At 30.6% G+C, this 25,339-nt stretch overlaps 1 protein-coding gene across 1 annotated transcript in view; it reads left to right on the top strand.

The window, feature by feature from the left end:
* Window positions 1-207: 207 nt before the first annotated feature.
* Window positions 208-25,339, top strand: part of LOC126888874 (TAR DNA-binding protein 43-like) — a 56,014-nt gene continuing 30,882 nt past the window's right edge. Inside the window, exon 1 of the mRNA XM_050657300.1 lies at window positions 208-709. Coding sequence (XP_050513257.1) covers window positions 460-709 — 250 coding nt within the window. The 5' untranslated portion in view covers window positions 208-459. The remainder of the gene's footprint in view (window positions 710-25,339) is intronic.

Here is a 25,339-nt window from a genome sequence, read left to right as displayed (position 1 = left end):
AATTTTGAATGGTTCAATTATCCGCAAATAAGGTGCAATTATTTTAGCTATAGTAGAAGTAAAAATAATGACTTTGAAAAAACCATTTCGCTAACTTTATGACGCTAGTGAACAATGCTAGTGAAGCAGAGACATGCGAGACATGTGACGATATGACATGTGACATGTTAAGGACGCTTTCAGTGAGGGCGCTGTGGTCTGTGATACTGACATTTCCGGTTTGGTTTGGTTTATTTCATTTGTCATTTGCATTTCTGTTTCTGTTTCTCTTTTATCTTGTTATTCTACGAGAGGAGATTCGTTTGTTTCTAAACCCGTTTGTACTTCGAGTATTCGAGTCTAATAGATAGAAAAGTTTGGAAACTCCGTTTGTATTTAACTATTTATACATAAAATATCGTGGAAGTATCCGTAGTTCTAATAAAAGATTAATTTTTTCGCCATAACATTTCTGTCAATATGGTTGTCGAATACGTGCAGGTAGCCGAAAATGAAGATGAAGATCCAGTTGAACTACCTAGTGAGGATAATGGGACCTTGTTGTTAAGTACTGTCACAGCACAATTCCCGGGAGCATCTGGTTTAAAATACAAAGTATCCGCTGAAAATAAGAATTTTAGAGGGGTTCGACTTTCTGATGGTATCCTCCATCCACCACCAGACGGTGAAGGATGGGGTGAAACAGTTTTCTGTTGCGTATATCCCAAAGGTAAGTGCAAAACTTAGTTTTCTAATAAATATGCGGTAATGCAAACATAAAATAATTCTAGAGAAGAAGCATATGATAGTCAGTTAGCATAATTGCAATATTACCCAGACTTCACTTCAAGAGCGGTTTGCGATATCATCCCTAGTACTTAACTCTTGTTGCTAATGTTCCAAAAAAAGTTTCTTAATAATAATTGGCAGTAAACCAGAGATTGCTTGTTTTTGTTTGGTATTAACATTTAAAGGTATAGTCTGTTCGCTAAACTCAGACACAACTGGCTTTTGATTTTAGTAGGTATTTTTTTTGTTTTTGGCCAATTTTGCCAAAATTGGCAAAATTACTAACTATTTAGTAATTATTTTTTTGCCAATTTTTCCAAATTGACAAAATTACTTACTAAAATCACTAGCCAGTTGTGTCTGAGTTTAGCGAACCGACTATAACTGTCCACTTGAGAAAGCACTCCAGCAATTTATTTACTTCTCTTTTTGTTAGTGTCCATGTTTCGTAATGTTTTCTGAAGCGATTTCCTTGTGGCATTTTTATAATGCCACATATAAGCTATTTTCAACAAAAAAATGATTTTATTAACATTTTGACGCCCTTATTATGTTTCGCTTCCTTACGTGACTGTTGGTCGTATTATGGTCTCATACATCTGGATTTTTGCACCTTGTGAAAGAAATTTTTTCCTCATTAGATGTTGCATTGTAAATAATATGTTTCCTGCCATTATTTGCTTTTCAACTTCTCGCTCTAACGTTAACGTTCATGTTTTATCCATGTCTTCATCCTCAGAGTAGTCTTCACAACTCCCACAAATAAATATTTTATTTTTGAGTGGATTTTGAAAACAATGTTTTTAGTTTGTTCTATATTCCATTTAAATAAATATATGTACAGTCGACTCTCGTTAATTCGAAACTCAAGGAACTCTTAAAATATTATGAATTATTGAGTGTTTGAAATATCACATGGTTCGAAATTTGTGAGAGAAAATAAATAAATCTTCGAATTATTAAGTGTTGATCAATTATTATTTATTAACTGCTATTCTATAACGATGACAAAAGTTTAGAGTTAGAATTCGTGTACATACAATCACTTTCGTTTTGTAGACAGAAGGTTTGTAAGGTATCGAATGAGGATCTTGCTTCCTTAACTGACACCTCTGTCAAAGGTTCTTATGTATCGTACTCATCTTCATCGTTACTTTTTTCATTCGTATCTGTCGCAGATAAAATTTCGCCATAGGTTAGTGAACCTGAGACAGTAACATCTTCATCTACTTGAACAAAGTCAGAAAAACTCACACCGCTGATGTCAACTAATGGTTCTATTGCTGGGTATTCATCATCCATAAGTATCGGAAGATTTTCCTGATCTTCTTTTAAGAAACCGAATTTTTTGAAGCAGGTACAGAAAAAGAAAGTACAGAAGAAAAAGTACAGAAAACTGTACTTACTACAATCTTTCGCATCTTTCTCTCTGCAACTTTGAATTGTCGAGTGCTGGACGCCGATGAGTTCGAATTAACGAGCCCTTTTGTTATATAGGAATAATTTTTTTCGTTCGAATTACCAAGTGCATAAAAATGTATTGATTTAGTTTGAAATATAAAGAGATTTTGTAGGGAACTCGTGATAACTTTGAATTATAGAGAGGTTCGAATTATCGCAGGTTTGAATTAACGCAAGTCGACTGTATATCATTTTCATCATCATCATTTATATCAATAATTTTCATTATAAATATTTCTGGTTTCCAAAGTTTAGTGTTTATTTCATATCCTGTTATAGTTAACATGTTGACGGACAGAACATCTACAGATGTCTAATTTCCATTGATGTAATGTGACGCAACATCTATAGACATTGTATTTTCCCCTATTCTACTGTGCAAAATACATAAGTGTTGTTCTGAAGCTATTTCCTTGTGGCATTTTTATGATTAACTATTTAGATGGGAAATAAGTCACAATTAAATTGAAAAATTAATTTTAGAAGACTTTAAAATGATATCACCAATATTTATGATATTTTTTATGTCAGGATAGTGTCACTTTATTATTAACGTAACCCCAAAAAAATCAGGCCAGTTTATTAAATTCTGGTGATTTGGGTGACCAAGTTACTGGTCCATTGAAAAATGAAAAGTATCTCGAAAACTAATAAGTTTAGGCGTAGGGAATGTTATCTAAAAATTAAAGTACAGTAATGGTACTTTTCAATAGAGATATAAAATACAGGATGTTCCATTTAAAATTACTGAGAAAATAATGTACTTGCGTTTTGACTACCCTGTATTTGATATAAAGAAAATATGCAATATCAATTTTTATTTAGTTCTGTAATAGGCCTTGGATTTTTGGACAAATAAGAAGTGGTTTTAGCTTAAAATCACCAGTGGCATTTGCACCAAGTAGCAAAGTTAATCGTTCTTTAGACCATTTATAACCAGGCGCAGATTTTTCAGTTTTTTGAAATGTATGTGCGATTAGGACTTTGTGAGAAGCAAAGGCCTGATCGCCTGAGCGCATCAGGCGATCAGGCCTTTGCTTCTCACAAAGTCCTGTTTTGTCTACGTTAAACACTTCAACACGTTCAAGTTTATAACCACCTTTTTCTATAATTTCCTTTAAAATGTCAAGATATTCCTTAGATGTGGCCTCATCTCATTTTATTTTCTAGTTATGCATATAAACAAGTGGAAATAGAAAAGAGTGTGCATCGAGATTGCGTTTGCTCAAGAATGACAACATGGGGCAATGGGGCCATTATAGCGAAACATTTTAGGCCGTAAATTGAAACCGTGCCATAATTGAACAGGGCCGTTATAACGAAATGCCGTATACAGAGCGGCTGTATAGTGAGGTATGGGTGTATTGAGGTTTTACTGTAGTGATTGATGAACTACACAAGAACAACCCAAATCATTGCATCTTCTTTTTTTCCAGCTCTCACATGGCTCATATGAGATCTGAGTATTTGAGGGCAAATAACATCAATTTGGTAAAGATCCAGTTATATATTCTGCCGTGCTTAGCGAAAACGCTGTATCTGCAAAAATCTGAAAAAATTAGATTTATACATTTTTCTAACCCAAATGTGCATATCTACCTTATTTGCTTATTTAAAATGACGTAAGTTAAGCCAAAATACATTAAACACAACGCATTTTATGTTGTATCTGCAAAAATGTTCATGGATACTTAGAATAAATATAACTTGGAAGTAAAGGGAAACAACAATCTTTTTATACCTAATTTTTCAATATCAGTGAAAGATATTTTCAACAACATTTTATCCCTACCCAATAAGTTAAGCAGTGGTCCAGATGGTATTCCCGATTACTTTCTAAAGAACTGTATATATTCACTAACTAATCCTTTATATCTTCTTTTTGAGTCATCATTAAAGACATCAGTTTTCCCAACTTTATGGAAGCACTCTTATATCTGTCCAATTTTTAAATCAGGTAATAAACAAGACATAACAAATTATCGAAGCGTTTGTAAACAATCCTCTATACCAAAACTTTTTGATAGACTATTGCACGATCAATTAAAATTTTATTGTAAAGAGCGTCTAATACACAATCAACATGGATTTTCTCAGAATAAATCAACGGTAACAAATTTAGTACTCTTTGAACAAAAAATATTAAACGCGTTGGAGAATAAAAGTCAGATGGATACTATTTATACTGACTTCTCCAAGGCATTTGACAGAGTAGATCATAACATGTTATTGGGAAAATTAAATGCTTTTGGCTTCAGTCATCAATCCTTACAATGGTTCAATAGCTTTTTAAGAGATCGCACACAGCAGGTGAGAGTAGGTTGTTTTAATTCAAATATAATTCATGTGACATCAGGAGTACCCCAAGGAGCTCACTGTTCACCTTTGTTATTTAATATATTTGTGAACGATATATCAGAGTGTTTTAGAAATTGCGATTTCCTGATGTTTGCAGATGATTTGAAATTATTTAAATCCGTAGATTCAAATGTTGATGTAACATTAATTCAAGAAGATTTAGATCGGTTGAGTATTTGGTGTGAGAATAATATTTTGCATTTAAATGTTGCTAAATGCTGTTATATAAGCTTTTATAGAGGTAATAAAAAATAACCGATGTGAAGTTATCCATAGATTCCATCCATAGATTTTTTTTTCAAAATATCGCAAAAATACTGGGACAATAGTACTACCAAGCAAGTATATTATTAAATTAAAGGAAACCAATAGTAAAACTTATACTTAATATAAAATTTTATATTAAAACCAATTTTCCGCACTTTGCAGTTCATATTCTCAAAAAGCGAAGAAATACACTTTTTATTTTGGATTTTAATTTTCTTTATGAAATAATGCTTATTAATAAACAACATATCCAAAAATTGAGGAGGAGTGTTTTCACTTAACAGAAAAAATAAATTTTAAAGATTGTATGTGTGCGATTCTTATGGAGGAAACATGTCTTAGTTAATCACCGCAAAAACGGAGAATACACTTTTTATTTTGGATTTTAATTTTTTTTAAGAAAGTATGCTTATTAATAAACAATATATCCAAAAATTGAGGAGGAGTGTTTTCACTTAAGAAAAAAAATAATTTTTAAAGTTTGTACGTGTGAGATTCTTATAGACGAGACACATTTCGTAGTTAATCACCTCAAAAACGGAGAAATACACTTTTTATTTTGGATTTTAATTTTTTTTAAGAAAGTATGCTTATTAATAAACAACATATCCAAAAATTATTGTTTTAATTAGTGTTAAGGGATTCCTGTTTAAACGGGGCTGCCAGACGTGAACTGAACCCTTAGTCGCACCCCATTCGATTTTTTAGGAAAAACGAAATTTCAAAGCAAAAACCCAGACCTGTTTTATTTGTAATTTTATACATAGGAGCATGACGATGTTATTTTATTTTGTTGTATACACTGACGGTGAGAAAATCGCTTACATTTTTTGCACTCTTTTTCGCAATTACTTTTTCCACAATGCACACATTTTGTAGTTATATTTTCGGTTGTTGTAATAATAAGATACTCTAAATATTTTCTATATAGTTTCGGATTAAAATTTTTATCAACTAAAATTTTTTTATATTAGTTTCGCAATAATACAGTGTGAACACACCATCCAAGAATCTGTTTGAACTGGATGCATGTTATTAAAACTAAAAGTGAAATCTGCAGCAACATTATCGCCCGTATTTGTACACATTGACATTATTCTATAAAAGTAATATTTTCCTTTTTTACTGTTATTACCACGTGGATCATAAAACTCTGCAGATTTGTTGCAAGTATCGATTTTCATCACCATCCAATGGTTTAGTACAAGTATTGGAAAGAACAAAATCTGACTATTTATTGACCATTTTTCCAGTCCTCTTAGTATTTTCTCAACCGTGTAACTGAAGAAAATTTTTATGTGATTTTTGCTATTTCGAAAAATGTTTAAAACATAATCCACGAGAAAATTGTCCAACCACATGTCTGTACAGTTTTGTTTACTTGCCGCTAGGTAAGAAAAACTGGTATAGAACAATAACTCGTCGTTAAACTTTGTTATTGCGTAATCGCCATTTGCATAACAGGGGTAAATAAAATCATGTGTTTTTATATAGTATTCGTGGTCTGTTTCTTTGATATTTGGAGTTTTTTGACTGTTTACATTTTCTATTATTGCCTTGGTGTTCTCAAAATATTTCTTAATTAATTTTTGTTTAAAATAAGTGTGCATGCTTTTCTTTCTTTTACACCACGTTTCTTCTATTTTATTTTGCTTCTCATTTCCTTTTTTTAAAATTTTAGTACGTAACTTGGAAGCGCATCTAATTCTTTTTATTTTATATTTATGTTCTCTATATTGGCTTAAAACGTAGTGACGTACCTTCCGTACAAAACGTGAACATTTTAAATGTAAATTATTATTTAATATATTATTTTTTAATAACCCAAAGTAGTTTTCTACGGGAGCGTTGCTTGTTCTGCCATGAAAAATTCCACTCCACAATGGTAAGAATGGAATATAGTGCTGGATAAAGTAAGACCCAAATTCTGGGTTATGAAACGGATTTTCTGTTTCAGTATTATTTTTAAGTTCTCATGTCCTTCTAGAACCGCGTCAAACATATTTTTAAAGTATATATAAAATAAGTTGTTTGAATAAAAGGCAGAACTTGAAGGCAGCGTATTATTGTTGTAAAAATATGATAAATTGTCATCACTGATTTTACTCTCAGCAATAATTTCTGAGTTAGTAATTTTGTATGATGTTAGTACTGATAGTAATTTATTTGTTATCATCTTAGTTTCTTGGGTAATTTGAGGACTTGCCAAAAGATAGAAAAAACAGTTTAGCACTGTTTCAATGTCATTAAAGGAAATTATATTAAATAAAGTAGCAATAATTTCTTTTATTAAAGATTTTGTATCGGAAGCAGATTTTAAAAAGTATGTGTTGATGTCACGAGAGACTAGTTTTATCATGTGTGCACAGCAGAGTTTAATAATTATTATTTTACTTAAATCGACTGTTTTATCTGTAACTGACCTATACAATAGTTTACAGTAGTCTTGTAACGTTAATAAATTCCAAGCTTCGCAAATTGAATTTAAAATTGCCACACTAAAATCACTGGTTGCTACTTTAAATGCAGGCCAGTGTACATTATTTCTTAAACAATAATGTCTATATTCATTTAACCATGATGAAATGTTTCCAATATCATGGCTATTAGTTACCATTTCCAAAAGAGGTACAATTTTTTTTGTATTTAACTGAGCAACACCGGCATAATATAGTATTCTCTTTGAATCTGCAAAAGGTTTTCTAACGACTGAACCAGTTGCGTCTATATGTATTGAAGATACATTAAACCTATTATTATTTTTAACAAAATATAACTGTTCCCTACTTAATGTGCACACCCTAAATGTATAAGGAATATAATTTTTATTTTCTTTTTGCATTTGAATTATGTCGGTAAGATCATCCCTTAATCTATCATTTCTGGCATTAGCCTCAGATTTCACTTTCCTGTATACTACATCACTCTTAATCATATTTAAATTTTTAGAGTGTTCTACTCCATAGCAGCAGTTATTAATATCATCATTTCTGATGTTGAAAGCTGTGTTTGGCAGTAATCGGTCACCAAGTAATATTCTTTCAACTCCTCGAACTTGGGATGTCAATTGACTACCGTGAAAAAAATTAATAGAATTACTGTATACATGGGCATTTAGGCTTGAACTTATTTTACAAATGATTTTAAATTTTTTACAATCGGGTTGTGAGCAATAACCGTAAATAATAATTTTACCTTTTAGATAATTGCAACCCTTGATGCATAAAATACAAATATTATTTACTTTCTTAAAGTTTTCTCTTATTGTAAAACTGTATAATTTTGGCTTAAATTTTTTTGATTTTTTATCATATATTGTAGAAAACTCTTGCTTATTTAACAAAAATGTTCCTTCAAACACTGAACAAGTAGAGTTAACTATTAATGTGTTGGGATGTATATTTCGTGAACTTACGGGAATTAATAATGCTTCGCGTTGTGTTTGGTGTATGTTATAAAATTTCTTGATCTCTGGATCGATAATATTGTTATCATGAGAAATATTTAAAGTTTTATCCATAGTAACAGATTTATCCAAACAAGAAATGTCTGCTATATCAAAATTTGCCAATGGTGTTTGTGACAAATTGTTTGTGTTTGTCTCGGAGGGGGCATTAACGGTAGTTTCAAAAAAGGACATATTGTTAAATACTTCAGGATGTACATCAAACGAATTATTTAAATCGACATTATTAATTAGATCCTCACTAGAAAAAGTTATATTATTATTATTATAAATATCCACTACTTCGTTTTTTTGTTGTTGTATAAGACACGAATATGTTTTGTAAAAGTTTGAATTCGTGTTGGAACATTTTTTAAATATTTTTAGTCTATTCAGAGGGGAATCTGCACCACACAAATTTAAAGCTGCCTCGGCTATTAGACTGTCTGACGTTCTACACCTTAAAAGTTTATGCAAAGAAACGTTTTTTGAGTAAAAATATTCACTTAAGGCAATATCAAAACTGTTATTCATTTTTACAACCCTTGCTTTTAACACACAAGACAGTAAAATAAACTTTGCTCTACCAAGCGATAGAAAACACAACTACAATGTTTAAAAAATTAAAAAAAAAACAGTATATTCACTACAAACTTTGTCCGATAAAATGTTCACTACTAAAAAATTAGAATGCCTATGTCTACCAGAATTTATAAATTTACTGACAAACACATATTTTGAAGAAACTCAGTCCCCACTAAACAAAATAAAGGCTTATGCACTTTCTCTTTTTGGGTTTTTCTAAAGTTGATTATTAGTAATTTCATGTACCCTATATACCCGCTTTGAGTTTTCCAAATTTTCCGTTTTTACCTGCCCCGATAATAACGACCCAGTCCCAGAAGCATACCTTTGTCTATTGAATCATAGAGTAATTGTCTATTGTATCGTAAAGTAATATTTTAAAAAAGTTTGCTCTTCATAGTTAATTTTAAATCAATTAGTACCTTCATCATTCCTGTCATCTAAGTTTAAAATAATAATAGTAGATATGGGCATTACAATTTTTTATATATCATATAGCATACCTTACCTAAAAAAATGTGCAGGAAAATTTAAAAAGGAATTTGTTTTAATATCAAATTAATGGTAAATAAAGACATTCCAATTTCTTTATTTATCCTATAGCATTTCTTTATCTAAACAAATGTGCAAAAAGATGTTAAAAATAATTTATTTTAATATCAAAATATTGTTCTGAATGTTTTTCTTTGTTATTATTTTTTTATTTATTAATTTTATTATTATCTTTATTATTTTTCTGAATGTACTCGCTTCGGCGGAACATATACAAATAAAGAATATTTTTCAATTTTATGTGGTATTATTCCCAAAAAACTGTATTAATATCAAAACTTAAAAAAACCTGTCTGCCCGTAATCGGACTTTCGAGCATCTTCAATATATTAAATATAAAAAGAACGGTAGATGTAGGCATTTCAATTTTTTTATGTATGATAGGAGCATACCTTTATCTAAACAAATGTGGACGAACAGTCATTAAAAATGCAACATTAAACTCGTTCAATCCGTAGTTTTTTTGTAAATGTTGATCTGAAAGGTAGTTTTAAGGGTCGAAAATTTGAAATGTATCCCAAATCTATATTCGATAAGATAAACAAATAATTATTACACATATTTAAACATTATGTACATCTTTAATAAATAATGCATAAATCTGTAGTTTTTAATCTTCTGTCAGAGAGGGTAGTTGTTCTTACCCCTTAAAAGCAAAAAGCACATATATAAGATAATAATTTATAACTTTTGAAGACGAAATTCAAATAAGCTCCTTGTCGAATTTCATAAAAATCAATGCGGTACTTTAGAAGGCTGCAGTTATAAAAATTTTTACCCTAAAACACTGGACTGACTGGGATGTGAGGTTCAGAGCCAAGTGGAGTATTACCATAGGAAGGAGATCCTAATTCTTTTGATTGGTGTGATCTAGGACGACTTGAACTTTATTTTTCTATAATAAGTCACTTTACACTACACATAAACTAACGTAAATACTAAGTACAGACACTACAGTGACAAAACTGATTATAAAAAAATTGCGAAAGTATAGAAATAAATTTAATAAGATGGACTAAACGCCCGAGAAAAGCACCTAACTGTCGCGAATATTCCGTACAACAACAGAGTTTAAAACTAAATCTGTCTACCCAAGAGAAAGAGCAATAAAAACGCGTGATCAAAGAATCAGCTACGTGCTTCTTGAAAAGTAACCCGAAGAGTCCTTACTTCCCAGAAGTTGTATAGGTCAGTTATCGGCATTGTATACAAGGGCGTGCATTGGTATTTCGAATAAATATTGTTTTTGGTATTGTGTTAATTGTATTTATATGTTTAAGACTTATGTAAGTATATTAATACTGATATTAGTCAAAAAAGTATTGTAGACAGAATCACGCAGTATAAAGATTAGTGGAGTCAATGTAGATCGAAACTTTGTTTCGGAAAAAAAAAGGAAGCTTATATTTTTCAAAAACCGTTTTTGTTGATTTACAAATATATTATACCTCCTTTTTACATAGGAGGAGTAATTCAAATTTACCGCCGTATTGCTTTTTTGTAATTGGTCCAACCACGGGCAAGTTTTAAATTACTGAAACCCAACATCGTTTTATTATAATTAGATAACAATTTAATTTTTCAAAAATTACATTTTTTGAGACGTCGACGTGTCATTTGATTTAAATATTTGAGATTTTTTTAATGACGCATCGTATATTATGATATTTGAAAAGTAACTTGAGCAAATTTGAGAGTTTTATAACTAAAATTCTATTAATAACACATTGTTAAATACTTTTTAAACAGAATTCATGTAAGTTCCACTTTCCGCCCACACTGTACTTATGAACATAATTTTTTCTTTGTATTATAACTTTAAGATAGCTTTATTGCTCTTCTTTCATTTCCAATTTGCAAAATTTGATTTGATCAATTAGTTAAAAAATTATATTAAATTAGGTCAACCGTGCGCTGCGCCGAACGATGCCATACAGTGTACCAATGTTTGTCAGAAGGGTGACTTGAGCGGCATATACAGTGCTTAGGTTGGAATAAATTAATTTTCTCGAGATTGGCCGATTTTGGAGAGAAATACCGAAACAAGTCAAGTTTTATTTTTAAATTATGATTTACTGGTATATATATCATAATAGTGAAGTCATCCATCTGGGCGTGATAACGTAATCGATGATTTTTTTAACTGAGAGTAGGGAGACTATCCAAAAAGCCATCTACCAATTTCTCTACTGTCTATAACGTATAAACTACTTGAAATACTTATGTTTAACAGAATATGCTCAACAATCCTCAAAGCTATCCCAATTGAACAAGCAGGTTTTAGACCAAATCGAGGTTGCACAGACCAGGTGTTATCTCTCTGTACCTATATAGAAGCCAGTTTTTAAAGAAAACTAAAAAAATTCTGCTCTGTTATAAATTTGTCAGCAGCTTTCGACACAGTCTGGCGAGAAGGAATGATGTATAAACTCGTACGTACTTTTCCTTGCAAATTCAACGCTAAACTAGTAGAAAATATGCTCACCGACAGAGTATTTCAAGTAACTATGATATCCGAGATAAGTACCACCAGAAAACTCAAAAATGGTCACCACAAGGCTCGGTACTCGCACCATTTTTTAGCTTTTACATCGCAGACATGTCGACAACAACATCAACAAAGTTCGGCTATGCTAATGACTGGGCTTTATTAACACAAACAAAATCGCAAGAAGAAGCTGAAGAAACTCGCAGCGAAATGTCGACCAGCACGAGTAAATGGGATAACACTGACGACTGTATTATTGTTCTCTCACTGACCAACTATTTGCCACAAATTCTGACTGTTTGCTGAAGTTTTACTGTTTGTAGGCAAAGACCTAAAATATTTCATGAGTTCACATGATATTCACGTGATCACTCTTTCTTTTGGTTAGACAAGGTATAAAAGTATTCTATCAGAGATTTTATAGGTTTTCGAACAATTATTGTTATTAGCAGAAACATGTTAAATCCCTTAATCCTATGGGTTGGAAAGTTACAAAAGTACTGTTCAAAAACTAATCTCTTAAAATAAAGGGTGATTAATAACAAACTACCTGGGCGGTTAAAGCTAGGTGTAGGAATATATTTAATCAGCTACAATATGAATACAATGCCCCTCTAAAAGTAGGATTAGACTATGGCATTTGTCATTTATTTAAATTCATTTCAAAAATGCAGAAAACTAAAATTTGAATAAGTAATAAATAACCAAGATTTTCTTTAAGCTGATCAATACTTTCAAAAGAAATCGGTTTTGTCATTTCTCAAAAATGGTATTATACCGGCAGATTGCATACAAGCTTAGGTAAATTCTTTTATGAGTAATAATAATTATTCAATAAGAGTTTAACAGCTAATGGTACAATGGTTGGGTAAATCATAATTCACAAGAATACTAGTCAAATAAAAATAAAGGGAGTGTTTCCCACACTAAAAATATTATTAATCATCACATTAATATCCAAAAAACCAATAAATAAGTTTTATAAGCTTAAATAGTTTAAAAAAAAATTTAAAAAAAGTTTTATAAAACAATTAAAAAAGTTACGTAGTAATGAGTTAACTCCATTACGACGTCTGTGAAAATTTCAATAAAATCCGTTGAAATCAGAGGTGTTGCACTTTTTATTCAAAGTACTTAGTATATATGCCAACATGCAAATTTTTTAACTATAAACGCTCTTCAATTTTTGAATATCTAATAAATAAAAAAAATAAAACAATCTTTCTCAATTTTTGGATATGTTATTTATTAATGGTTTAATTTCTTTCATAAGAAAAATTAAAATCAAAAATAAAAAGTGTATTCTCCGTTTTTGAGGTGATTAACTACGACATGTGTCTCGTCTATAAGAATCACACACGTACAAACTTTAAAAATTATTTTTTTTCTTAAGTGAAAACACTCCTCCTCAATTTTTGGATATGTTGTTTATTAATAAGCATACTTTCTTAAAAAAAATTAAAATCCAAAATAAAAAGTGTATTCTCCGTTTTTGCGGTGTTTAACAAAGACATGTTTCCTCCATAAGAATCGCACACATAGAATCTTTAAAATTTATTTTTTCTGTTAAGTGTAAACACTCCTCCTCAATTTTTGGATATGTTGTTTATTAATAAGCATACTTTCTTAAAAAAAATTAAAATCCAAAATAAAAAGTGTATTCTCCTTTTTTGAGGTGATTAACTACGACATGTCTCGTCCATAAGAATCACAAACGTACAATCTTTAAAAATTATTTTTTTTCTTAAGTGAAAACACTCTCCTCCTCAATTTTTGGATATGTTGTTTATTAATAAGCATACTTTCTTAAAAAAAATTAAAATCCAAAATAAAAAGTGTATTCTCCGTTTTTGCGGTGTTTAACAAAGACATGTTTCCTCCATAAGAATCGCACACATAGAATCTTTAAAATTTATTTTTTCTGTTAAGTGAAAACACTCCTCCTCAATTTTTGGATATGTTGTTTATTAATAAGCATTATTTCATACAGAAAATTAAAATCCAAAATAAAAAGTGTATTTCTTCGCTTTTTGAGAATATGAACTGCAAAGTGTGGAAAATTGGTTTTAATATAAAATTTTATATTAAGTATAAGTTTTACTATTGGTTTCCTTTAATTTAATAATATACTTGCTTGGTAGTACTATTGTCCCAGTATTTTTGCGATATTTTGAAAAAAAAATCTATGGATGGAATCTATGGATAACTTCACATCGGTTAAAAAATATGATACTTCTTACACAATTAATGAAAATGAATTGTCTTATGTTAAAACAATAAAAGACTTAGGAGTCACATTTGATGAGCAGTTGCGTTTTGTGCAACATATAAATAGTGTAACAGTAAATGCATCAAAATCTTTGGGCTTTATCATTCGCAACTGTCTGAGACTATCTGTAGGGGCTTTAAGAACGGTATATTATGCTTTGGTTGTATCTAAAGTGGAATATGCATCTATTGTATGGTCTCCACAATACCAAGCTCATTCTACTACGTTGGAGAGATTGCAGAATAAATTTTTGAGATATTGTGCATACAAATTAAACATACGCATTACTAATCATGATTATACCTATATTTTAAAAACACTCAACATGAATTTATTAAAAACTCGACGAGATAACTCTGATTTGGTATTTGTGTTTAAATTAATAAATGGTTTAATTTGTTGTTCTGAACTTCTCCAATCTATTAATTTATATGTTCCCTCCAGAAGTCTCAGACATGTTGATTTGTTTTATATACCTTTTCATCGGACAAACTATGGTATGCATTCGCCCATTGAGCGAACACTAAAAATTATAAACGAGAATAACTTGGAAATGTTTGGTGTCTCCTTGGCTGGTTTTAAGAATGGGATTAAAAGAGCTTGACAGGTACTTTTTGTTTATTTGAACTGATTTGTGTAATAGATGTAATATGTGTAATGGATAACTATTAATATTTCGTTTTTGTTTAATAAGTATGTAATTAAGATTTATTTTACTCTAGTTTAGTAATTATTACAGAGATTGATTTTATACTGTATGTGTTGTAATGGGGGTAATCCCGTAAATAAATAAATAAATAAATAAATAAATGCGTCATCTGAAAAATACTTAGACAAAACGCCGTATTTAAATGTCACTTGCCACATTTATCCTAAGCAGGCACTAGATGCGGCGTTCTGTCTAAGCACTTGACAGATTTTTACAGCACGTGTAAAATTTTTAATAAGGTTAGTTTATTGCCATTTTTCAACAAGAACGATTGTTTGATATAATTTTTTAAATATGTCAAATAGAACAAAGTTAATACTGCAGAAGGCTATTTCTTTATTAAGAGAAAATCTAAACACATGTGTGAGTTGTTGGTGATCAAGAAATAATGTGTGGTTCTAAAAACTCACCCTTTCATTATATAATGATGTTAGTACTGGAATTATTTGTTCCGACAATGCTTGAAGTATTTCAACATGAGTATTATCCGGTCCAGGTGCTTTCTTTCTTTTCATTTCTCTCATACTTTCATAAACTTCTTCTGTGAATTCTTCTATTTCTCTTTCTTCTTCTATTTGGTATTCTTGTATCATTTCTTCTCTTATATTTCTTTGTTCTAATGTTTCTCCTTCTAATTTATCTGGAGGTAATAATACATTAAGTAATGTTTCAGCCGATTCTTCCCAATTTTCTGTAAATGTTCAATCTTCTTTTTTTAAAGTAGAAAGCCTTAAAGTAATATTATAACAATATATCAATATAACAATATAACATCATATATGACAATATAAGATGCTAAATATTGTTTCCTGGACAATAAGGCTTCGCCATCATAAATTATAATTTTTTTACAATATTCAGTATCAGCCAATAGATAAACAGAACAGGAAAAAGTTTATTATAGGTAGGTCGTGGATTTTATTACAGCGCTAAAAATAGATAAAGAATAATAAAGATACATATTTTATGATTTTTCCTCGTTATATCCAAGCCTTGTTATGGAGGTGTTCAGTTCAATAATAGGAATTTCATGGAACATCTAGTGTACCTCGTTATAAGCGCAACCTCATAATAACCGTGTTCGATATAGAGAGAGTCTACTGTATTATAAAATAAGAATATGCTTAGCGCAAACGCAGTACTGCATTCTTCCTAAGCAGGAAGAAGTTAATTTATGTAGTATACTTAGAAAGAACACAGTAACATTAGTTTTTAGAGTAAATAAGACATATTTTTCCAATCTTATGTAGGTGTAAATATGAATTCTGTGATATTTATTATGTATACAAAGTAGAAAACAAAAAAAAATCTAAATAGTTTTTAACAGCTAGACATTTAAACAAAAACCGATTTTACTCAAATGTGATCTCTTTGCAGATACAGCGTTTTGGCTAAGGACAGCAGTATTATACAGTCTTAATTTGGCACCATTGATTTCTGTGCATTTTCTAAAATCAAGCCTGCTAGAGGGTTAAGGGGGTAGGCGCAAAATTTCGGCTCCAATGCTTTTTAAATTCATTTATTTTTTTCGAATCCTGAGAAAACAAAGTATTTTTGAAAAATTTAAATGCAGAATGAAAGTTTACCTTATTGCCTAGGGCCGAAAGTCCCTGAAAACTTTTATAATGTTTATTTTAATAAGTTATAGGAGTGAAAAAAAATTTAGTTTGATTTTTAATTTCAATTATCTCATTCAAAAGAAACTTTTTGTTTATTCTAAGGGACTTTCAGCCCTCGGTAATAATGTAATCTTTCATTCTGCCTTTAAAAGTTTCAAAAATATTAGTTTTCTCAGGATTCGTACAAATGAATGCATGTAAAAAGCATTTGAGTCGAAATTTTGCACCTACACCCTTAAGATACAAGATGAGGCAGTTGAAATATAAAAAGTCTTAGTTGTCAAATATTTATTCCACACTGGCATAAATGCTTCAAATATTGGTTAGTTCAAATGCAAAAGTATATGAATCTCAAATGCAAATACTTTGAAAAACAATAAAGGTGATTTTTTCCAAAAATATGTTTTTCTTGTATTTGTGCAAAACTTTTAGTGTATGGCATAGTATATCTTGAAAAATGCTAACGATATTAATTAATTTTCAATATTTAAAATTAATTTATAAAAATTTGAACGGAATGTTAAGTTGTAGAATAATTATTTATTATTGTTTCTTATACTGTTTATTTTATTATTTCATTGTAATGCACTTATAGCCCAGTAAATGAACGGGAAATACGGCTATACCGTGTAATTTTCAGAGACAACTCAGAATTGCATGAAAAGCTCAATAGATCCGCTATAGTAATAGATAGCAATAAAAGTTAATAACAAAAATTGTAGCCAACTTTGAGCTTCACATTACGAAATTAGTTAGAATGCTATAAATAAGCAGATAACACAGCAGCAGACCAAACTTATATTTTTTTAAATGGAACACCCTATATTTTATTTTAAATTCAAAATCCTGTTAACTTCTCCATCACAAAAATATAAAGGTTTGTTATGTTATATAGGGTATTTCCAAAGTTATAACCAATTTTGTATGAAAATCGTAACAAGTTCAACTCCCTGTATAAATAAAAATAAGCACAACAGCAATGGTTTATTAATGCCATATTTTTTTATTTATTATCAAAATTTTCAAGAATTATTGACATTGCTAATTTTCTTTATATCAAATACAGGGTGAGTCAAGACGCAAGTACAGTAAAACCTCGATATAACGGACCTCTATTTAACGGACCTCGGATATAACGGACAAAAAAATTCGTTCAAATGTGAAAAAAAACGTCTCGGTATTTTACAAAAAATTTCAATAAAATTTTTATTATAGCATAGTGCGGACATATTTCTAATAATAGTATAAAAAACAGCAAACTTCAAAAGTGCAAACAAAACTTAAAAAAAAAGTTTTTGATTCATTTTAAACGTATTTTTGTATAACGGACTTTCGGCTTTAACGGATAACCCGTCCCCCCAATTGGTCCGTTATATCGAGGTTTTACTGTACATTATTTTCTCAGTAATGTTAAATGGGACACCCTGTATTTTATATCATTATTGAAAAGTAACATTACCATACTTTAATTTCTATATAACATTCCCTATGTCCAAATTTATTAGATTTCGAGATATTTTCATTTTTCAGAGCAAATTATTTTAGGTGTCTAAATTTTAAGTAAGCTATGACTGAATTGACAATTGACGATTACTGATTATCAATCCAGTAATCAATGTAACAATGTAGCAAATAAAGAAATAAAAATAATTTATTAGTAATACATTTTACAAAAAAAAAACAACAACATGCAACATTTTTGAAATAAAAACTACTTTTTTATGTAAATGTAACAAATAAAGAAAGAAAATTAGTAATAAATTTTACAAAAAAAACACAAACACAAAATACAACATTTTGTGACGACAATTAAACAACTACTTTTGTATGTAAATGTAACAATGTAACAAATAAGGAACGAAAAATAATCTATCAGTAGGTAATATATTTTGCAAAAAAACATGTTTGAAAAAATTAGAAGCTACTTTTCATAAAATATTTTTAATATTTAATTACTTAAGGTGTTCAAAATTACCTCCTTACACATTTATTCACGCCTAAAAACGATCATTGAATGAGCTACTTACTCTATGAAGAATTTGTAAATTAACACATCGAAATACACTTTGTATTCTATTTTTCATCTCATCCCTTGTTGCTGGAGGTATTTTATAAACTTCATTATTAACGTAACCTCAAAAAATCAGTTCAGTTTATTAAATTCTGGTGATTTCGGTGGCCACGCTACTGGTCCATGGAAAAATGAAAATATCTTGAAAACTAATAAATTTAGGCGTAGGGAATGTGATCTAAAAATTAAAGTATGGTAATGGTACTTTTCAATAGTGATATAAAATACAGGGTGTTCCATTTAAAATTACTGAGAAAATAATGTATTTAAAATTACTGAGAAAATAATTTACTTACGTTTTGACTCACCCTGTATTTGATATAAAGAAAATTAGCAATATCAATCATTCTTGAAAATTTTAACGATACGTTAAAAAGTATGGCATTAATAAACCATTGCTGTTTTGCTTATTTTTATTTATACAGGGAGTTGAATTTGTTACGATTTTCATATAAAATTGGTTATAACTTTGTAAATACCCTGTATAACGTAACAAACCTTTATATTTTTGTGATGGAGAAATTAACAGAATTTCGAATTTAAAATAAAATATAGGGTGGTCTATTTAAAAAAAACATAAGTTTGGTCTGCCACTGTGTTATCGAACACCCTGTAACATTCTAATTAATTTTGTAATGTGAAGCTCAAAGGTGGCTAAAATTTTTGTTATTAACTTTTATTGCTATCTATATCACTAATAATATAGTATAATTGATCCAAAAGATGGCATAACCCAGACATCCAAAGTGAAAGTTATCCTTCAACACCAAATTGTTCTATATGGTCCACACAATGTCCAGAAAAAAGTCACACCATTTTGAGCGTCGGCTTGGGGGGGGGGGGAGAAATCGGTGAATTCGTAGTTTTTTAAGTTTTTCGCCAATATTTCTAAAACTATGCGGTTTAGCATGAACAACCCTCTATGCAAAATTGTTCTACATTAAATTTGAAATAAAAAAGGCCCTATGCATAATCTTTCTAAAATGAATGGTTCCAAAGTTACGGAGGTAGTATAGTATAGCTGGTCCAAAAAAAGGCCTAGCCCAAACATCCAAAGTAAAAGTTTTCCTCCAACACCAAAATATTCTATATGGTCCACATATTGTTCAGTAAAAAGTTACACCATTTTGAGCGTCCGGTTTGGGAGGGAGCTGGGAGAGAAGCCTGTAAATTAGTAGTTTTTTTACGTTTTTCGTCAATATTTCTAAAACTATGCTTTAGCGTAAACAATGTTATATACAAAAATGTTCTACATGAAATTTAAAACAAAAAATGTTGGATACATAATTGTTATAAAATCAACGGTTCCAGAGTTACGGAGGGTGAAAAGTCGAGTTTTTCGATACTTTTTATATTTTTTGGGCAATATTTATGATATAACTATACCAAAAACCCAGACATCCAAAGTGAAAGTTATCCTCCCAACACCAAATTGTTCTATATGGTCCACATAATGTTCAGAAATAAGTCACACCATTTTGAGCGTCGGGTTTGGGGGGAGAGGGGGGAGAAATCAGTAAATATAAAAAGTATCGAAAACGTCCACTTTTCACCCTCCGTAACTCTGGAACCGTTGATTTTATAACAATTTTCTATAGAACTTTTTTTGTTTTAAATTTCATGTAGAACATTTTTCTATAGAACATTCCTTACGCTAAAGCATAGTTTTAGAAATATTGACGAAAAACGTAAAAAAACTACTAAGTTACTGACTTCTCCCCCATCTCCCCCCCAAACCGGACGCTCAAAATGGTGTAACTTTTTACTGAACAATATGTGGACCATATAGAACAATTTGGTGTTGAAGGAAAACTTTTACTTTGGATGTCTGGGTTAGGCCTTTTTTTGGACCAATTTTACTATACTACCTCGTATACTACCTTTGTAACTTTGGAACCGTTCATTTTAGAAGGGTTATGCATCAGGCCTTTTTTATTTCAAATTTAATGTAGAACAATTTTGTGTAGAGGGTTGTTCATGCTAAACCGCTTAGTTTTAGAAATATTGACGAAAAACTTAAAAAACTACAAATTTGCAGATTTCTCCCCCCTCTCCCCCCAAACCCGACGCTCAAAATGGTGTGACTTTTTTCTGAACATTATGTGGACCATATAGAACAATTTGGTGTTGGAGGATAACTTTCACTTGGATGTCTGGGTTTGGGTTATTTTGTTATTTTGAAAAAATAGAAACTTTTCCAAAATTTTTAGAAAAATTTTTTTACTAGGTTATAAAATTAATTTTTTTCAAAAATAAGCACTTCAAACTGATCAAAGTTACTGATCATATAAACAATACACATACATTTAAAGTAAATGGTAAAGCGGTAACGACTAATCTTATTTAGGGTGCTGAATAGAGGGAGATTTTCACAAATTTTTTTACCAAAAAAAGGACCAACTTTTTTTTAGCGTAACACGTTTATTTTTGATGCTATAAATTTTTGTAAAAAAAATAAAATACAGCTTCTGTAGAAACTTTAAAAAATGATAATAGGTTTTTCCCGAAAATTGCTGAATTTTTCTGTGATTTCACGTTGAAATATTCGATTTGGAATTAGACGAATAAGAATGTATTTTCATGACCTATAACTTTGCTTTTACTCGGTTTATAGACTTTACTAATATTTACACCATTTCCTTTGGTTTTTTTATAAGCTACATTTTTGCTAAGAATATTTTTTTCGATAAAATATTTACTTTTTGAGTTATTCGCGAAAAACCATCTAAAAACGTAGTTTTTTTTTCGAAAAATAGATATTTCAAAAACCATCTAAAAACTTAGTTTTTTTGTCGAAAAATAAATATTTCAATCGCAAATAACTCGAAAAGGAGCAAATAACTCGCTCTATAGAACGAAACTTGCGTATATTCAGTCAATTTATCCATTTCCGGACTTATTTTAAACACGTGTTTTTTCACCTCCGAGAAGGGGCGACTGTCACCCCACAAGTAAAAGCAACCACAGGCACAAATTCAATGAAGTGAGGGTAAGTAAAACCTAAATCCAAATTTTCATCCAATTCGGAGTTGCCCCTAAAAATTACACTCCGAAACTGTCATTTACTGGGTTACTAATTGTTTTATGTGAGTGTCCAGTTTTATATTTGTAATACAATTATGAGTTTTGTGTGTTTAGGTTATGGGGATGGTTTATTTCTATATATTGGTTTGATATGAAGAGACTAGATAGAATATATTGTGAGAGAGAAGAAGAGGACCAGACAGAATTTCTTTGGGTTTTTGTTAATATTTCCTTTATTTTTTTTGTAATCTTAACACAAAACCATGTGGGTGCCCCATACAGGAATTTTCTACTGTTCTTTAATTACAGTAAACTTTGTCTTTCTATATCTTTTTTCATGAGTTCTTAATGTTTTGTTGTCACCACCGCTTCTACAACTGTATTACCTCACAAACACTTCCTCGAACTTGATATTTAGTAAAATTGAATGTTTTTACAACTTGGCTTCTCATAATCCATTTTTATTTTAATTTGATGGTACATCACTATTTCACTTTATACCAGGAAACATTTGAAGAGTGGCATGCTGAGCTAATTGATCTAGTGCCAAAATATAAATTCTGTTTTTTTTTTCAATCAATATGATCTACATATGTTGTATGACAATGTCCCCCTATGAGATCTATGTACCAACTTCACTCTATTGGTTGCAAACGAAGTCCAAAGATGAACCATCTGGAATGCCACCGGCATCATGTTCTTTGTTAATTGACTTAAGTGTCGGTGTTAAAAAATTTAAGTACACTTTCATGATAGCTAGATGATAATAGTATATTAAGTATGGAGAACGGTAAGGGTTTTATACCGATCGAAGACAATTGTTTGAGATCGGTTACCCTTAACGTTCGACATGCTTATAACGTTTTGGCACGATTGATACCATTATATATTATAAAATTAAACATTTTCGTCATATTGACTAGTTTCATTCATTTTATCAAGATAGATACTTTGGTTGTTAGGTAGTAACTAGGGTGCATAACAACAATGGAGAATTGAGTTGTTATTTAGTTGTCAATAATTTTAAGTACAATTTTGATTATTATAAATTAAAATATGAGCGAAAGTGAATTTGAAGAAATTGAACGGGCTTGGGAAGAAGGGTGTTCCGCAATTATTCCCGAAAAATCCAAAATCCGTTATCAAAATACCTACCAGTTTTAAAAAATGGTGCGAAGGCAAGAATTTAAGAATCGAAGAAAAGACTCTATTGGTATATTTCGTTCAAAGACATATGCAGTTGAAAGCTCCTGGAAGCCTCTGGGCAGAATATTCAATGATTAAATCCACCGTTTTTCTTTATGATGGCATTGATATTTCCAAGTTTTCAACTTTGATCGCGTATTTGAAGAGAAAAATTAACAAATTGTACCATAAGTTTCAATATTAATAAATAATTCGTTAGTTTTCTTTATTCTTTCAAAAAATAAATTAAAATTAAGAGATTTTTTAACTCGGACGGTAAGTGAATTACTTACCGTCGAGTTGGAGTACTTACCGTCGAGTTGCTAGTAAATGTCACCTACTGACGTAAAATCTGTCATGGTAAACAGTCAAAAATGATCAATCGTGCAAAAAAGATCATATTAATAGCTTTCCGTGGGACACTCTATCAAAACGTGAAAAAACTATCTCAGTCCATGACCCCAATTATATATTTGTTTTATTTTTTTTTTTTTGTTGGTCAAGTGTTTTGATTTCTGGCGATTTTTAATTTTGGCGCTTAGATCACTTAGCTCGGCCACTCTTCATTTTTAAGCTAGTCACTCTAATCTAGGAATGGAAATATGTGCAAAATTTATTACCAAATTAAACAATTATTGTGTGGTGTCCTTGCATAAAATAAAGAATATAATTTTACAAGAAACAAAACTTGAGTAAACTGACATCCATTAGGTATCTCATAGGCTATTGATTATGTACTGTAGAAAGGGACTACAACGTTAACGGGGTTTTATTGTTTCATATGGTCAATGGACCTCTAAATATGAAAAAGCCGCGGAGTGCTACCATGTAAAGGGGTGCGTTTTTGAGAAAGGGGTGGATTAGTCCCTACGCAGAGGGTGCATTAGGGTGAGTTCTATGCAGGTTTGGTACAAACACGCCTACAAAAAAATTGTCCAGGTTAAATGTACTATCGAAATATCGTCTTTTAAAGTCAACATTATTTTTTTTTACAAAAATATATTAAAAAACACGAAAAAACAATTTGGTTTTTTTGCCCCATAACTTTTTTTCACAGGAATATAGGTATAGGCATTGCTTCACAGAAAAAAAGCTATCCTTCCTCTTTAAAATGACGTTTGGTAGAAGTCCAAATGAATCCATGAGTCAATGATAAACGCGACCGAGATCAAATACATGAGAAGAATAGCTGGAACAGAACCGATAATGAGGAAGATCGGAAACAAACAATTAAGCTGGTTTGGACACATACAACGAATGGAGCAAAAGAGACTTACAAAGAAGGTACATGAAGCCAAAATGGGAAACAATGGAAAAAGGGAAGGCCAAGGAAGACATGGATGGACCAGATCCAGGATATAGGTGAAAGTAGACACATAAGTATGAGGGATATGAAGAACCTGGCTACCAATAGAAGCGCTTGGAAGAAATGGATAAAAGGCGATACCCGACATCCGACGCCCTGAAGGGCACTAAAGATTATTTATTTGTTTATTTATTGTCAATAAACGGGGCAGGCCCATTGACAAAAAATGTAGAATTAAGCAACATTTATAAAAATTACAAACAAATACTAAATAAAATACAAAATCATAAAATAAATATGTACAGTAGAACCCCGATTATCCGTGTGCGGATTATCCGGGCTGCGGATTATCCGTGCTACGATTTTCTATTACTCAAATTGCATTTTTGAGGTTTTATCAAAGTAGCGTGACTATAAATCACTCGATTTAAACCCTATACGCCGAGAAGGAGACTCTTAAAGAAAGATTTATTTTTTCTGTTATCCATTTATGGCAGGTACATATGTATGTATATACGTACATATACAGTGCTAGTCAAAAGTCCATACCCCCCACCCCTCGTAACTTTTGTACGGTTATACCTATAATAGTGAAATTTGACAGGTGACGTAATAGTGACAGATGACGTTACAGAGCCACTGTGACCAATAATTTTAAATGGGACCTTATGGCAAGTGATACCTCGTTTGAAAGGTATTCAAAATACCTATTCAGTCATACTAATTTTTTTGGATTTTAGTTGATTTTGATTTTGATGAATAAATTAAATAAATATAATATTGCAGTTTGGAATTTAATTAATAAAAATTCAAATGTCCTCCTATGGTTTTTTTTGTCAAAAAATTGACGTTTTTCAATTCTCTAGTAGTTTTTACGTCAACGTCAACCTTTTTGATAAGTAACCATAGGCCAAATTTTGAATTTTTATTAATTAAATGTGAAACTACAATTTTATATTTATTACATTTATTCATCAAAATGAGCTTAAAATCAAACAAAACTAGTATGGCTGAATAGGTATTTTGAATACCTTTTAAACGAGGTATCACTTGCCATAAGGTCCCATTTAAAATTATTGGTCACAGTGGCTCTGTAATGTCATCTGTCACTTTTACGTCACCTGTCATGGCTGGTTGAGAAGCCTACGTCCGTTTATTTCCTCCCTCCAAATTTCATTATTATAGGTATAACCATGATAAAGTATTTCTCATGATCATTTTTCAGTGCGTAA

Source organism: Diabrotica virgifera, chromosome 7 (genome assembly GCF_917563875.1).
Source record: "Diabrotica virgifera virgifera chromosome 7, PGI_DIABVI_V3a".
NCBI classification, from domain to species: domain Eukaryota; kingdom Metazoa; phylum Arthropoda; class Insecta; order Coleoptera; family Chrysomelidae; genus Diabrotica; species Diabrotica virgifera.
This window is presented reverse-complemented; position numbering and strand designations above follow the sequence as displayed.